We start from the raw sequence: 17,582 nt of genomic DNA on the forward strand, positions 1-17,582 counted from the left end.
TGTCCTTCAAGAAACATGCAACAAGCCCAATGAGAGTTTCAACCAAACGCATATGGCATTGATATTTGTTGTACGATCATACTGAACGATATAACTAAAGCAAAGTATTAAATTTTCAAATTTGGACAATGATCCAATGGCTATTCTCATGCCATCATTTCCTATGTCATGCAAATGTTGAAAAAAATGGGAAAATAGAAATTCCTTAAACCCATGTGTTATCATAAGCAACTTTCAATAGATGAATCAATATAGCACCCATTTATTATAATGAGATATTACCATATTTTAAGCCATTAGTTGGCTAGATTTAGGCACCACTTTTGACCGACTTGTTTGTGCTTGGTGCAACAGGCCATCGTCCTTCGGAAGAAAGATAATTCCAACACCAGTGTGCATTTGGTCAAAGGCAGTCATCCCTTGTTCACTGGCCCAGCTATTAAAAAGATCCCAGGGAATTGAAGTTATCATTGAAGTCATCACTCCAGAACCATCACCAGAGTCATTATCTGCCCCACAACCCCCACGATGTTCCATGCAACCAAGTGCGGTAAGAGCATCCTTGACAATTTCATGTGATGTTATATTGTCCAAATTGGCTACGAATCCAACTCCACAAGCCTCTCTTTCAGATATAATATCCTCCAAGTTTGCAGCCTAAAAAGTAGAAACATAGTTGTGAATATAAATAGCACCATATAACACACCATAGCAAGCATCAAGAGGAAACAACAATCACAAGCCCCAATAAATTGGCTGTGTAGTTCTACCATCGTCTACTTTTTCCCATTCCATTCGTCGAATCACCTAGTGGCAGGCCCTTCATAGTTCAGAGTAGACAAAAAAGTACACAGAATGGAAAATTCCCTAGGCGGTTCAGTCGTCAAATCTGTGAACAAGGCCCCAGTTGCCTGTCTGATGCATATGGAAAAGAAAGAAATTGAGACCAGACATTTTTGATTCTTTGACACCAGATCTTGTATCTTCCAGCCTGGCTTTTAGTCTTGCCTCCTCTCCAAAAGGGTTGAACTTCTTAATTTCAATAGCTCCTAGGACCTAGATTGGATAAGAGACGCTTCCTTCCTGTCTGACGCATGCACTGGGGCTCGCACCAAATCTTCTTCGAAGATGGGTGATCACATGAAAAATTCCCTAGGATAAATAAAAGCACCCACACCATTCAACTAAATTTAACCATTTCCAAGAATAATCCTTTTTCTTTGTTCTCTTCTAACATCTCAACAAGTGGCGTCGCCTCTTATTTTTTTTCTTTTTTAAGGTGTGGAGTATAGGCGAGTTCTATGTTTAGTTTGTTCCAAAAACTTAAAATTTTAGTGTAGTTTCCACATGTATCATCCTTAGCATCAAAATTCAAAACCTTCTCAAGTATATTTTTAAACCACTTGAAATTAAGCCACAGAGAAATAGATTGTGGGGAAAATCCCAGCTGATTTTTACTCATCACCATTCGTTTTAACAAATCACTGCAGTTTAGATTTTGTTGGTTATGTCCTTTCCTCTTCTTCTACAGACCACCACATAAGCTAAGATTTTGATCAAGTCATACTCTCGATTGTATCACCGAACCAGCCCCAAATATATGCCTAGATGAAGCTTCGAAATAGCCATTTTCTAAACCAGGAAGAGCATAAGTTGAGAGCAGTCAACAGCATCACGCAATTCTATTTACACAATATACAATCACATATTTGCATCCTTCTGCCGATGAGACAGAAGGTACACCAGATGAACGCAAATATGTGATTGTATATTGTGTAAATAGAATTGCATGATGTTGTTGACTGCTCTCAACATAAGGTAAACCAGAAACTTGCCAATCTCCAAAATTATAAAATAATATGCTAAAGAAGCGATCAACATCATTGAATACTCTCCCAGACGATACAATAAAGTAAGCCAAAAAATGCTGGGACTTGACAACTTAGCATGAAAGTCGACTCACTGATACATAAAAACTGAATTCATACAAAACGAACTCTGTCGTCGGAAAAAGGGAAAAGTTTATGTTATCAGCATCGCGATCACCATAGAACATCATGAAATGATGATAAATGAAGTAAGATGAGTATAAGAATAACTTTCCAATTTAATCATATTGCACTCACGCAACAAAGTTCAGAGAAATGATTGAAGCCAAGAAGTCAACCTATCAATTATTAAAAAATGAATAAAGTAGGGTGTAAGAATAACTTTCGCAAACCGGTGTTTCAGTTCAAAGATTTTCACTCAAGATTCAAAAAGTCCAAATATTAAAACCAATTGCACGTAAAAACGGGCACATGCGCTTGGACAAGTCATCCGAATTCCAAGAAATCGATTATATGAAAAACAACTCAACGCGCGGACACGCACACACAAACAGCGAATCAACACCCACCTTCGGTTTCAGATCAGAAGACTCCTTCGACGGCTCCCACTTTTCTTGGACTTCTTGCCACCACACAATCCCACAAAATCCACAAAAACCATATCTTTCCTAAAGCCGCCGACTTTGTTTCCCGCGAAGAGTTTCACAGACTGCACAACTTGACCGGCGGAGTATACAGACATTTTTCATCAATCTCTACACACACGCACAGCAACTATATATGTGCAATACAAAAAGGTTGCAGTTTTTTTGAGAACTGTGTGCAGACCAGATGAGGAAGTGTGAGGGAGGAATATGGCTTACGAGAGAGAGAAAGAACGTTTCGGGAGCCACATATTTCTTGGCCTACGCTTCTCGAGGTTTTTTTTATCTATCTGAGTCGGATATTCGTTGAATTTTGAGATTTTTTTTAATTTAAAATTTGCATCTTGATTAATTGATTTTAATATTAAAAAAATTGGAAACCGGCTTTTGTTATTGTTTTTAGTGGAAGAAGAGGTGTGGTGACACCACAACCTCAAATTTGCTAGCTAAAATATTACTTGGCCTTTGGTATTTTCTAATCTTGATTGATAGCAACACATAAGATTCAAATTATGCAACCAAAATACAACTTCATTGGCTAAACCGGTTTCCTTTAAAATGCAATATGTCCTAGATCCTGTTAACGTTGATCACAATACTACGTTGTAGGACAATGATATCTGATTCCCACATTGGATTATATAAATAATAATAATAATAATAATAATAATAATAATAAAAGAACTCAAAATTATATTATAGTATCGATATAAATAAATGGCCTTGGTTAGACGACCATTTAGAACTGGATGGATTTGGTGCGTAACGAAGGCTATACTAAATTAGCGGAATGGGCCTAACCGATGAAATCAGACTAGGAAAAAAATTATCAGATAACCCATCGATCAAAATTTGATTTTCCCCCAAAAAAACTATGTTCGATCATTCCGCCGCGAATTTCATTCTTTGATACTGTGATAATTGTTCCTGATAATGAGAAAACTGTTGTGGCCGGAATAACCCGGAAGTTTCATCGCAACCGAGTTTGGGGATGATTTGTTTCTTCGATTTTATCCAGCAAAAGGCTCTCTTGTGAATCATTAAATGTCTGATTTGGTGGCTCGAACTGGTCGGCATCAGCAACGATATGAGGATGGTTACCGCCTTCTTGCGGGGTATTTTTCTTTTATATGTCTCTCTTTACGACCATGGACTTGTGTTTTGATTTTGTGAAGATTTGGTTTTCTTTTCTCTATCCATTGATATAATGTGGGAAATTGGCTCTGGTTCTGTGATGTTTGAATCCGTTGTGTTGCAGTTTTCTTTTTCCCCTTTCCAGTCGAGATTTAGGGATTCGAATTTTCGTACTATTTGCTTGTTGCAGTATTGGAAACTAAACTAGGAAAACGTTTGGATTACATTTATGTACAAGCTTATTACAACTTTTGCGGCTTTTTTACTTAATAAATGCATACGAAGTCTTAATGTGGCTTTGTTTCTCATTTCTGTCTGTATGGTGTCTTCGCATTGAGTTTATTTTTATGTTTGATTTGATATAAGGTTGCTATTGAGCATATCCTGCTATCTCAATGTGACAGCGTGATCAAGAGATCAATGGTATGATAAAAATTTATTTTATATACTTGTTTGTTATAGTTTCATTTCAGATTCTCAGTCGCGATATAGAAAAATGTGGGGCCGGCCCTGCAAAGCCTCATAAGGTTAATTTTTACGTGGATATACACTTAATAAAAGGAACCCATATCAACATTTAACTTTGTGTTAAATTTAATAACCCCATGGTAAAAAAACAACAATTTATGAATATCTTTAGCTTAGCAAAGTAGTGTGTTATCATGGATTTCTGTTTTATATCATTGGCTTTACCTTGTATTGTTCTGATCAGTAGAATCATTGCCCAGGTGTATTCCGTTCAAGTATCGGAATACAGGACAAAACTGTGGGGAAGCATCTGAGAAGAAACTTGAAGTGCTAATGATCAATTCAACTAGTGGACCTGGTCTTCTGTTTCCAAAGGTGATATATTTGTGCATGAATCAACAGATCATTGGGTGTGGATTAAAAAGCAAATAAGCAATCTTTCATTCTCTTTGTATGGCTTTATAGAACAATACTGTTATGAAGTTATATAAGGGAGGATCACTCACCTTTCAGATGCTTCATCTGAGAAGATCATTAGGAATCTGATTGTATGCCTTGACTTTTAGCCCGTGAGGCCGATAATGGTCGTATGCAAATGGACTAGTTCCCAAGAAAATAATTTTCTGATCTTTGTGTTTTTTCTTACCGAGAAGTGTGATGTGCTATTCTTCTATGTTGACTTTGCTGACATCTTCCAGCAGATATTTTGTGCCTCCTCTGTTTTTGGAACTAGTGAGAAGGCATGTCCATCTTAACCAAATAAAAGTAGGAAATGTAATTGTTGATATCCTCCTTATGTGCTTCGTTTCTCTACCAAGATTCATTTGTGACATATTATCATTTATTGATAGCTACAGGAACTTAGATTAGTGGGGCATGAGTTTATTAGATTATTGTTGTTTTTCTTTATCTTCCGTATGAGCATGTCTTCAAGTGGTTCTTGAACATCTATGAACCTCTGATGAATTGTGAAGCTGATTGTTAGTTCTTTCTCAGTTCAATATTGTATCATTCTTGAACTCAGACATCTCTGTAAAGTGCTTTTCGCTCATATTATACCAGGCTATCCTGATGACCAGTCAATCATTGTTATTATCTGTGAATGAAAATTGGAGTTCCAAGTATCATCGCAAGCCTTTGAAACACTTCACCATTACTTCTAAAACCCGATGCTTTTTAATAATCTATCTTCAATGCTCTTACCCTTTAGATTATGTTGATTCTGGCATAAAAAATACTGACAGGTGATATTATTTCGATACTACTTGATGGATATCTTCCTCTACATCGTGATGATTTTCTAGTTTCTGAGAGAAATTCTTCTTCCATCCAGAATATAGCGAGAATTTTAGGTAAGCACCGCACCCACCCTATTTTATAAGCTATCTGTATACTTAGTGGAAAGGAGGAAAACGAACTATGCTCTTGACTCTTTGAAATACCGAGTAGTTGAATGATTCAAACTGGTTTATGCCGATGAATATAGGTCTAGTTATATGCTTTGACTGCATCCTTTATTTGGCCTTCCCGCCTTTTGTGTTGCGTAGTTAATAAATGCTTGAACGATGCTCTCTCAAATGCAGATATCTCTACACCTTACCTATCTCAATTATACCATGCTCGCTAAAGAAAAATTACTTGTCGTAGACATCATTTCCATAGTTTAGGGAAACAAAAGTTTTTACTGGTGACATAATATGCTTAATGAACACTAGCCTTCTATATATATATGCTCTAATTGTAGCCTTAGGTGCTCTGATATACTAATTAAACAGGTCACCTTTTCAATTCGACTTATGAAGCTTCCTGTTATGCCAAGATAAATGCATAATAGAATTAGTATCCTGAACACACTAATTGTTCTTACTCATATGTTTTCAATATAGGGTGGGTGGGAGACGGATGAAACAGCCGAGGCTGCGGCAACAAGGGAAGCTATGGAAGAGGCTGGAGTGCGAGGGGATTTAGTGGTAAGTTGAAACAATATGTGGCTTGTTTTTTCTATTTTGCGATCCCATGATAATCCTTGATTGTTTGATAAATTATTCCACAGCCTTCCTTCACCCAGAGCTAAGGTGTGGGAGTTTTTTGTTGTATTCGAATTATCAACAGATTTCAGATTCAGGAGATGGAATAAAAATTACGTTCCATCATTTTAGAGTATATTAATTGTTGCTATTTTTTCAATTTTGTATTTTTTCCGTTCAGCATTTTCTGGGTTTCTATGCCTTCAAGAGCAAAACAATCCAAGAAGAGTGCAGTCCAGAAGGTTTGTGTAAAGCTGCTATGTACGCTTTGCATGTGAATGAAGTGCTGGAATCGTGGCCTGAAAAAAGCCTTCGTGAAAGAAGTTGGCTTACTGTTCCTGAAGCCATTGAAAGCTGTCGACATGAGTGGATGAGAGATGCCCTTGAAAAAGGTTTTTTGGAGTGGCATGACGATGGTATGGTGTAAGCGATACCAAGAAAAGAATATCATTAGTCGATGGGCCAACCATTGAGATTTTGTAGCACTTTTAGATTTGAGGCACGATTTGAAACTGGTATATTTGCCTGCTCGATTTAGTCCCGGAGTTCATAAATGTATCGGGGCATGTCTGGACTGGATTATTAACTCAAGTAATGTTTTTAAGTTTTCAAGTGCGCTTTCTATTCCTTTTTTCAGCTCTGATTTTTCAAATTCGATCGCAAAAATAAGCTCTTTTTCAGAAAACATTCTCCACGTGTAGAAGGATAACGCCCTATTTCAGTCCATCCAAAGCACAACGCTTATAGCTCATTGGGTACCACAGTTTCAACTTTGGAACAAAGACTCGGATTCAAGATACCATAATAATAAATTTTTCCCCGACTCTTCGATCCATTTGCAACTATTGTGTATCCGTTAATATGATTATTTAGGAAAGAGCTGATGCATACTATGAACGCTTGAATTTTCATATTTGTAATGGGCGTTCTGTTGATAGCAAATGGTGGACAAGTCAAAAACACGAATTAACACGATGATCAAAGCCAATTACAATATTATTTATTTTTTGCTCTTGTCAAAATTATAATCAAATTCATTTATTTTAGTATCAATTTTTGTATCGACTGACAATCTTGTCATCATAAATGTTTGAAAATCTTCTTCTTCTTTTTTCATTTCCAAATATTTAGCTCGTACGTGTTCAGTAATTTATTTTTTGTTTTTACAAAAAATAGTGAAACTGCTTGAATACACTGACGAAAAGATCTCTCCATTGAGATAGTTTTGTAATTTTCAAAGACATTGTTTAAGAGTCCAGCTCCCCAAGCCCCGCCCAAATGTCCTTAATTAAGTTTAAAAAAAAGAAAAAGAAAAATATATATATAAAAATCAGAAAATGTGCACGTATCTCTCTCCTTCAATTCTTTGCATTTCCCGATCATTCTCGACCCTTCACCATTTTCGTGTCTTTGACCTTCGATTCTAGCCGCTCCGGTCACCGAAAAATTAAATGAAATACATTTTCGGATAGCTCTCGTCGCAAGCTACGCATTGATACCCATTTGGCACAGAAATCTCACGATACTTTTCGAGCCCGTCGGAGAACGTCGCTCGTTTTCGCCGGAATTTGTGAGGAAACTCTCGGTTTAAGTTTCCTAGACCTTTACTTCGAAGCCTTGAGGTATAATTATGATTTTAGGGTTTCGAAATTTTGGGTATTTTGAATAATTCGAATTTCAACAATTAATATATATTGGATTATTGATTGTAGGTGCTATATCGGAGTCGATTGGAGGTATTAAGCTAATTTTCGAAATTTAATTAGATAATATTTCGAATTTAGCCTATTAATTTGGGAATTTATGATTTTTGAATGTTAAATCGTTATTGGGATGTGTTTATATCATTAGAGATAGAAAATAAAAATTTTGGAAATTCCTAGAAAATATCGAAAATTTCAGATTCGGTACCATTGAATTTTCAAAATGTCAAGTTGTCCGGTATTGAGAGATTTAAGTTAAATAAATCGTTATATTTGACTTTGCGATGAGTTTTAGGAATTTTAAAGCCTAAATTATGGATTTTTAGAATTTTAGGCTAAATTAGTGAATCTTGGAAAAATAATCTGAACTTGATATGAAATGTATTATTTGCCACACGATTGGATTATTCGAGAAATCCTTAAGAAATTTCAGTGGTAAATTAAGGGTTCAGTTGAGGTACGTATGAACTGTTTTCATTACGACGTCTATTATGACGTGAGATGACGTTGAGTATGTTGTAATGAGTTGTGGCGTGCTTTTATGTGCTTTTGTGAATATGTGATTTCATTCATGCATTTATTTGTATTGATACTATTAGTGCATAGCATTTCGAGCCTTGACTCCTTTGATTGCTATTGATATTGATATTGATCTATCGAGTTGTTGCGTCATCGATGGAGCGGGTGGGTAGGATTAGCACTCCTGATGACTTGCATGAGGGCTGAGCGGGTAGCTCCCGTACCCTCGATGCTACGTGCATGGATGAGTGGCGACTTATACTATATTATAGAGTCATACATTTACCGGAGAGATGTCCCGTGTAGCTGTACTGTTATTTTTACGATGTTTTGAATTGATAGTTGTGTGATCGAGCCTTGCCGGCTCTGCATAGGGTTTAGGGTTTAGGGTTTTGGGTTTGGGGTTTTGGGGTTTTGGGTTTGGGGCTTGGGTTTGGGGTTTGGGGTTTGGGGTTTGGGGTTTCTGGTTTTCGGGGTTTTCGGGGTTAGGGTTTAGGTTTTAGGGTTTAGGGTTTAGGGTTTAGGGGTTTTTTTTAGGGTTTTAGGGGTTAGGGTTTAAGGTTTTTTTTTTTTTTTTTTTCGGAAAACACCGCCGGATGCGGAGGGGGTTAGGCAGACCCCTACCTGTATATATCCACAAAATAAACAGTAACAAAATACAGAATAAAAACCTAAAAGAAGAGGTGGAAAAAACCAAAACCTCATCCAAAAGGCTAGAGCAGTAGAAACGAAAAATCAAAGCATACTAGGGAAGTAAATACAACAGTAAACCTAACCCTAGAATACGACTAACGAGCGCCAAAAACTAAACAAAGACAAGCAGCGCTAAGGACCACATGCTGAATAAGACTAAATAATCGCTGCAAGATGTAAACAGACGCCATGCAGAAACTCTCATCCCATAGCTATCACCCTGATAAATCCAATCAGTCAAAACGAAACTAATCTGAGATGAGATCTGACTAAAGTAGCCATCACCATGATAACTCCAATCTGTCAAAATCATGAGTCTGCCAGCTGTACAATAACCCATGAGCAAAATCCTGCCCGGCTGGAAAGTCACTGTGCAAATGCAGTCAAAACACAAAATGGAGCCCTCGATCCAGCCCAAGTAAAAAACCCGAATGTGAATAGAACCCTGAAGCAACAAGCAGCGAGGAGATTGCTTCCATGGGTACAAACACACACCACAAAAGTATAGATCCTGTAAAACTCGCCATGAATGGAACGATGTAAAAGCCTGACGAAAACCTCCTCCAGGTAATATGAGAGGACCAAAGAAAAGCACCAGGAGAGCGAGTGCAAGAGCCCACCCAATCCCGACGAGACCAAACATGTAGTGTGCGAGTGTCTGAGCCCACTCACACCGGACTTGCAAAACAGGGGAAAGGAGAACTCTGCAGTGAACGCCCACCACCTAACGCCCAAAGAAGGCAGGAAAAACCATCGATGATACCCAGCTCTGATCCATCTGCTAGTGTAATGCCAATATGAAGAATACATCATAATCCGAGATCGGTCAGCTGTACACAAACTGGCAATCAAAAGAATATGCAGCTGGAAAATCACAATAGAGAACAGCCAGAGCCACCAATACACGAAACAGAAGTAGAAACCATATAAATCCCGACATGAAGGAGGCTCCAAGCCAGAGAGACCACAAAAATAAATCATCCAGAACCACCATATCAATCGGCAAGAGAGCATAAAAATATGAAAGCGGCGGGCAAGGAGAAGCCTGCAGTGAGAGCCTGCCAGATACCAGGAATGGTCCAAAGAAAAGCACCGACGGAGAATGTGCTGGGACCCACCCAAATCCAAAGGAACAAACCAAGGAAAGAGCAAGTGTCTGGGCCAACTTGCACAGCTCAAAAGTAAGATAAAAAACAATCTCCAAGAACAAAATACCTGCAATAAAAATATATACATATATATATATATATATAGATAAAGAAAGAGAGCCAAAAGGAAGAAGGGGCTACAAATGGCTAAGAATATCTGGATCTGATGAATGGAAGCCCTGAACAATCAGAGCGTGCAAGGATGGAGATGTTGCTGGGTAAGGAAGGACCTAACTCTAAGGTAAACTGCCTAAGGTCGTGGGCCCTAACCGCCAAAGCATCCGCCACCGAATTACCCTCCCGGTATATATGCGATATGTGAATCATACGCCCCCTCAAGAGAACCAAAATCCTAGACACAATGTGATCCAACCCCCAACAACACTGACGAGAGCGGAGGATCTGAATAGAAATCTGAGAATCAACCTCGATCCAAAGAGGGAAAAAAGAAAGATCAGAACAAAGGGTAAGACCCCTCCAGACCGCCCAAAGTTCCGCCCGGATAGTAGACCCAGCTCCAATGAACTCACTGAATGATAGCAAGACCCGCCCAGAATGATCACGAACAACGCCACCAACCGAAGAATCCCCAGGGTTCCCTCTCGAACTCCCATCCACATTAAGCTTAAAACAACCGGATGGTGGCCGAAGCCAACGAACAATCGCCGTCCGATGATATCTGTATAAGCAAACCGAAATCCCCAGTGATCGCGCTACCTGTAAAAAACCCACCCAATGCTTGGGTTTGACAGTACGCGCAGAATGAGCAAGGCGCAGGTAAGACAAGATCTGGAACTTCACCGTCTCTCCAGAAATGGAGAGCTGGCGGTGCTTCGCATCATTCCGAGCAGTCCAGAGAAACCACAAAATAATGAAAGGGAGAAACTCCCTCACATGGCCCCCTGTAGCCCAGACCAGACCCCTCTTCCACGCACTAAGGAATAACCTGAAATCCTCAGTAGCAGGGATACGAACCCCAAAGACAGCACCAAAAAAATGCCAAACAGGGCGAGCCACCGGGCTGCAAATAAACACATGCGTGAATGTCTCAGACATATCACAACACTGACAACGAGACGCTAACGCAAAGCCACGGCGCTGAAGCACCTCATCAACTGGGAGCCACTGATGCCAAAATCTCCAAAGAAAGAATGACATCGTAGGCCTCAACCAACTACCCCAAGAGGGACGATTAATATCAGATATCGGGGCGCGCAAACGGATCAACTCCCAAGCGGACTTGACAGAAAAAACACCATCGGAGCTATGGATCCAACGAGCCGAATCCAACTCTCCCGTAAGAATCGGAACCAACACAATCTGCTCCGCAAAAGAAGGAGCAACTACTGAAAAAAGGATGTCAAAATCTCAGGTTCCCTCAGAAAGAAAATGGGAAACCCGGGCCCCACGATCCCCACAGACCTCACGATCCCCACATCCCAAAATGAAACCTCTCCATGGCCGACACGCCAGCGAATACCACTCTCCGCACGAGGCCTGATCTGGAGCAAACGCCGCCAAGTGGGAGAGATAAAACCACGAGAAGAGACACAAGCTGGGTGCACCAAGAAACAATACTTCCTCATCAAGAATTTGGCCCAGAGGGAAGATCCCTGCCTAAACCGAAACCACAATTTTATAGAGAAGCTATCCACAAGATCTTTCAATCTGCGGAAGCCAAGACCGCCTTCTTCCACAGAGAGGCAAGCCCGAGACCAACGAGCCCAATGCCATTTCTTCTCCAAGGGCCTAGACCCCCAAAGAAAAGCATTAAAGGCTCTCTCAAGTTTCTCCATGACAGCCAACGAGGGCTGAACAACCTGAAACAAATATATGGGCATCGAGAGGAGTACGCTACGAATGAGGGTCATGCGGCTCCCCGGAGAAAGAGTACGAATCTCCCAACCCTCCAGCCGCCTCCTAACAGATTGTAAGAGGGGCTCAAAAAGAGAACACGTCCTATTTCCCCGAAATAAGGGAACTCCAAGGTATTTAATCGGCAGATGACCCTCCGCAAAACCAGTGATACGCAAAAGTCTAGAGCGAAGGCGCTCAGAGCATCTCGGAGGTAAAATCAGAGAACTCTTGATAGCATTCACCAGCTGTCCCGAACAATTCTCATAGTGATGCAGGAAATCTAAAAGACGCTGCATCCCACGAGACCCACCATTGGCAAAAATAATGATATCATCAGCATAGGCCAGGTGGGAAATCAAAAGATCACAACTAGAACGATACCTTATAGCAGGATGACGCAAGTAGAGTCTATCAAGGCCACGCGAAATATACTCCGCCCCTAAGATGAAGAGAAGGGGGGACAATGGGTCTCCCTGCCTGAGGCCCCTGGTAGAACCAAAAAACCCCGAAAGAGAACCATTGATATTAACAGAGAAATGACAATGAGAAATACAAGCCGAGACCAACGCCACAACCTGCTCAGAGAAACCAAAATGGCGCAAAACATCAAAGAGGAAAGGCCATTGGACCCGATCATAGGCCTTAGCCATATCCAGCTTCAAAATGACATTACCACCATAAGTGGGAAGAGTGAGACTATGAGTGAGTTCCTGAGCAAGGAGGATGTTATCAGAAATCATCCGTCCCGGAACAAAACCACTCTGATTCAAAGAAATAAGTCTCTCCGCCACAGCCCGCAAACGAGAGTACAATAACTTAGAAATGATTTTGTTCGTGACATTACACAGGCTGATCGGACGGAAATCTGACCAAGCCCGAGCACCCTCGACTTTTGGGATCAAAGTAATCGTGGTGGCTGTAAAGCTCTGAGGCAGGGGAGAGCCTCGGAAAAAATCCAAAACCGCATCCAACACATCCTGATGAACGATCTTCCAGCAATGCTGGAAGAACGCCGAAGAGAAACCATCTGGACCGGCCACACTGTCAGGAGAAATGGAGAAAACAATCGCACGCACCTCCTCGAGGGATGGGGTAGCAGTAATCCCATAGTTCTCGTCATCAGAAATCACCGAAGGAAACCCCGAAAAATCAGGACAATCAAGCACAAAGGGATCCCCAGTGAGTAAGTGCTTGAAAAACGAGACACCCGACTGCTGAATCATCTCAGGACACGTCAGACAAACACCATCATCCCATATGCGGAAAATCTTATTAGCCACACGCTTCCTCTTAACCATATTATGAAAGAGTTTGGTGTTCCGCTCACCATCCTCAAGCCAATTGCAAGCCGCTTTTTGTTTCCAAAAATCCGCCTCCATGGCGGTGACTCGAGCCAGATCCTCATTACGATCGGACAGGGCAGTCCAATTCGAATCAGAAGGATCGGCCTCACAAGCCAGCTCAGCAGAACGAACTGCACCCTCAGCCTCAGTGATTTTATCAAAGATGTTACCAAAAACATCCCGATTCCACCACTTGAGGTGATTCTTAAGACGCTTCAACTTGACAAAAAGACGCGACAAACCGATTAGATTACAAGGCAAATTCCAATTGAGTCTAACAGTTTGCAAAAAACCATGATGCCTAAGCCACATACGCTGGAAGCGAAACGAGCTCGGCCCACGGGCAAAAACCGGAGCGGTAACCAAAAGCGGACAGTGGTCAGAAACAGTACGGGGAAGATGTTCAACTCGAATGGAGTTGAAATGATCACCCCAATCAACGGAAACCATAACCCTGTCCAACCGCTTCCAAATGGTCTTATTCGTCCAAGTAAACGAAGACCCCTCAAAGCCAGCATCAATTAAACCAGAATCCATAATGAAAGTGTTAAACTCCTCCATGGGTAGCAACCTACCACCACGGGTGCCCAAACACTCAGACTCATCACGAACAACATTAAAATCCCCACCAACCAGCCAAGGACCCAGAACAGGCTTGACGTGAAGCAGGGAAGACCAGAGATCCCGACGCTCAATATAATCACATCTGGCATAAACAAAAGAACAAAAAACAGATGAGGGTAAAAAAGGAGCAGAAACCTTAATGTGAAGGAACTGAGCATGATCAAGCACACACTCAGCCTGCACATCAGCAGCAAAAAACACCCATATGTGACCAGAAAGATTCGAAATGACTCTAGAAAAACCAAGACGACGAGTCATGAATCTTTGATCTAAATCGATCATCGGCTCTAAAACAGTTAAAACCTTAATCTGTTTCTCCTTAACAAAAGCATGAAGCCTCTGTTGGGACTCCGAACCCCTGAGTCCCCGGATATTCCAGATTAGGAAATTCATGATGAACGGGCAGCAGAAATGCCCGATCGCTTCCTGAGCGACCCAGGGAGGTCATCCCTCCCCCTCTTTTTCTTAACATCTGGCATATCTGAATCCAGAACGCCATCCTCAGACGCACGGCCATCACCTGGTTCAGAATGTCTATCAAAGCCCTGGTCGAGATCCTCAACAAACCTCTCACAAACAACCCTCTCAGAAACAGGAGACCCCTGCCTATCTACCAACTGAGTAAACAAATAAGACGCATCAGCAGGGGACGGAGGGTCACAAGGGATCGAGTGACAACTATGATTCTCCAAACAAATCACGGGTTCAGTAAACACCGTGTCCATACCAGCATGCGGAGACCCCAAAACCTCCGTACAATCAACAAAATGAGTGACATCCTCCTCTTCCAAATCTTTAGCCCCAGACTGGGCTGACACACCACCTAATACCAACGGGGAAACAACAACGGTGGGTGAACTCAAACCTACAACATCCATACCCTCGGAAGGGGCTTGCTCCAAAGGAGGACCCCCGGTGATATTAACACCCACATCCCCTAAGTGGGTCCCAAACTCAGAAGTGGAACCAACTAACGCACTAGAATCAAAAACCTGGGCCTCCTTCTGCCAAGGAGAAAGAACATCAAAGGCATTCGAAGTACTCTTGGACTGTGAAGGAGCCTTCCCTGAAGTGGGAACTATAGCAGGTGGAACACGACGCGCTGGCCGTCTCCTGCTACGACGCTTAGGACCAACAAAAGTCTCATCATCGGGGTCCTGGGATCCCTGGACATCACCAGAAATGACACCCTCCTGGAGTGACTGACCCGAAGCAGCCGTCTGTGACGGAGGGACTGGAGCAAAAGACTTAGCCCGGGTCGGCCGGGGATTCTTGCCATGTGAGTAACAAACACTCGTCGCATGTCCCAACATTTTGCAATCAGTGCAATAGGACGGAATCCTCTCATACACAACCTCAATCTCTTGAGTGTGATCACCCCAGCCCACCCAAATGTGCTTGACAGGAGGCTCTAACACATTAATTTCCACACACACACGAGCATAGGCCCCACGAGACACCTCAGCTGTGTGGTCATCAACTTTGATAGGCTTACCCAAGAGCTTGGCAATAGCACAAAGACTTTTTTTCTCATATAAATGCAAGGGCAATTCCGGAAGTCGAACCCAAACTGGGGCAATTGGCAACTCCGCCTGAAACTTGAATTCTGGGGTCCATTTAGAGAAACGAATACCAAGTGAACCAACCATCATATTACCACGTGCCCAAAGACGTGCGTAATCTTCTTCACAAGAGAGAGTAATGACCATGAAACCCCGGGGTAAAAATTTCAAATTGAACGGTCTAACCAAACCCACTTTGCCAAAGGCAACAGATATCATCGAATTGGGGACCACAGACCGATTCCCAGAAATTTTACCCACCAATGCAAATTTAAATGGCTCAATAAGTGATGAAATTACCTTATCCGGGAATAGAATACCCGGTTTCCCATCCAAAAAAGAAGGCTCGAGTATCTCCTCCATCGAGTTGAGAACATCATCAAAGCTATTCTTCACCGTACGAGGAGATGGGGGAGCCAAAACATCCTTAAAAGAAACATGGGGTGAAACAGCAACTTTCGGACTTACATTGACCGAAGATGCACCAGGTTTGATTTTCGAGTTGACCCACTGCACTCGACTAGGAGACTCAACCGAGTTGACTCGGACCTTACCCATCGGAGCACCACCGAGGGCCGGCGACTTAGCGGTGAACAAGAAACCGGTGTCGGAACCAGCAGAACCGGGCGGCGGAGGGCTGAACTCGGGGAAAATATCAGCCGGAAAAGTGGAGGAAATCGGAATTTGGGCGTTTCCATTTTCCGGCGAGTTTGATAAAATTGATGGAAGAGAAACATTACCCATAACATGAGGAATATACGCTGCAGAGGAATTGAAGATCGGAGCCAAATCACCGGAGTAATTGACGGAAGAAGAAATCGCAGGTGATGAATAGTGACCTTGAAACGTAGATCTAAAATTCCCGTCGCTAGGGAACGGCATTGGGGCTCCAATCTGAGGCATTATCATCGTCTGGCCATAAGGATTCCAGATCGGGGTTCCATTTGAAACGAGATTACCGGAGATGGCCGGAATCGGGCAAAAACCAGTGGAGGAGACGATGAACAGTGGAGGCGACTGGTTTTTCGATGATTCCGGCGAAATGGGAGCACAAGACGTCAGGGCAAGGGTCGGAAAAGAGAGGGGAGGAGTAGGCGAACCAAGAGGTGGGCAAGCATCGCCGGGAAAACGAGAAACCGGCGACGGCGAAGAAATGGTCGGAAAAACAGTATTTTCGATCGGCGNAATTACCCATAACATGAGGAGTATACGCTGCAGAGGAATTGAAGAACGGAGCCAAATCACCGGAGTTATTGACGGAAGAAGAAATCGCAGGTGATGAATAGTGACCTTGAAACGTAGATCTAAAATTCCCGTCGCTAGGGAACGGCATTGGGGCTCCAACCTGAGGCATTATCATCGTCTGGCCATGAGGATTCCAGATCGGGGTTCCATTTGAAACGAGATTACCGGAGATGGCTGGAATCGGGCAAAAACCAGTGGAGGAGACGATGAACAGTGGAGGCGACTGGTTTTTCGATGATTCCGGCGAAATGGGAGCACAAGACGTCAGGGCAAGGGTCGGAAAAGAGAGGGGAGGAGTAGGCGAACCAAGAGGTGGGCAAGCATCGCCGGAAAAACGAGAAACCGGCGACGGCGAAGAAATGGTCGGAAAAACAGTATTTTCGATCGGCGATTTGACGGGGCAAACGGTCTCCGAATGACCTGAAATTTGAGTATGTTGATCAGCGTGAGAAGGCGGTTCTAATGGTAAATTATTCCGGCCGGGATCCGGCGGCGGCGACATAGAGACGGTGAGGAGTGAATAGTAACAAAATAGTGTGTTTTTTCAGAGAAAAATTTTTTTGGTTTAGGGTTTAGGGTTTGGGGTTTAGGGTTTAGGGTTTGGGGTTTGGGGTTTAGGGGTTTGGGGTTTAGGGTTTTGGGTTTTGGGGTTTGGGGTTTGGGGTTTGGGGTTTTCGGGTTTCGGGTTTGGGGTTTGGGGTTTGGGGTTTAGGGTTTAGGGTTTAGGGTTTTTTTTTTTGTTAAGAAAAACACCGCCGGAAGCGGGGGGGGGGGGGGGGGGGGGGG

At 42.3% G+C, this 17,582-nt stretch overlaps 2 protein-coding genes across 2 annotated transcripts; one reads left to right on the forward strand and one right to left on the reverse strand.

The window, feature by feature from the left end:
- The first annotated feature begins 3,226 nt into the window (after positions 1 to 3,226).
- LOC140958310 (nudix hydrolase 16, mitochondrial-like) lies at positions 3,227 to 6,714 on the forward strand. The gene is made up of 4 exons (XM_073415709.1): positions 3,227 to 3,588; positions 4,336 to 4,450; positions 5,962 to 6,045; positions 6,284 to 6,714. The coding sequence occupies exons 1-4, from the start codon at positions 3,518 to 3,520 to the stop codon at positions 6,527 to 6,529; spliced, it is 516 nt and encodes a 171-aa protein (XP_073271810.1). The 5' UTR covers positions 3,227 to 3,517; the 3' UTR covers positions 6,530 to 6,714.
- A 7,660-nt stretch (positions 6,715 to 14,374) lies between these two features.
- Positions 14,375 to 17,298, reverse strand: LOC140959455 (uncharacterized). The gene is made up of 2 exons (XM_073417279.1): positions 16,897 to 17,298; positions 14,375 to 16,763 (listed from the first exon to the last, which is right to left on the reverse strand). The coding sequence occupies exons 1-2, from the start codon at positions 17,296 to 17,298 to the stop codon at positions 14,379 to 14,381; spliced, it is 2,787 nt and encodes a 928-aa protein (XP_073273380.1). The 3' UTR covers positions 14,375 to 14,378.
- Between the last annotated feature and the right edge of the window lie 284 nt (positions 17,299 to 17,582).

The sequence above is a fragment of the Primulina huaijiensis genome, chromosome 15 (genome assembly GCF_012295235.1).
Source record: "Primulina huaijiensis isolate GDHJ02 chromosome 15, ASM1229523v2, whole genome shotgun sequence".
Taxonomy (NCBI): domain Eukaryota; kingdom Viridiplantae; phylum Streptophyta; class Magnoliopsida; order Lamiales; family Gesneriaceae; genus Primulina; species Primulina huaijiensis.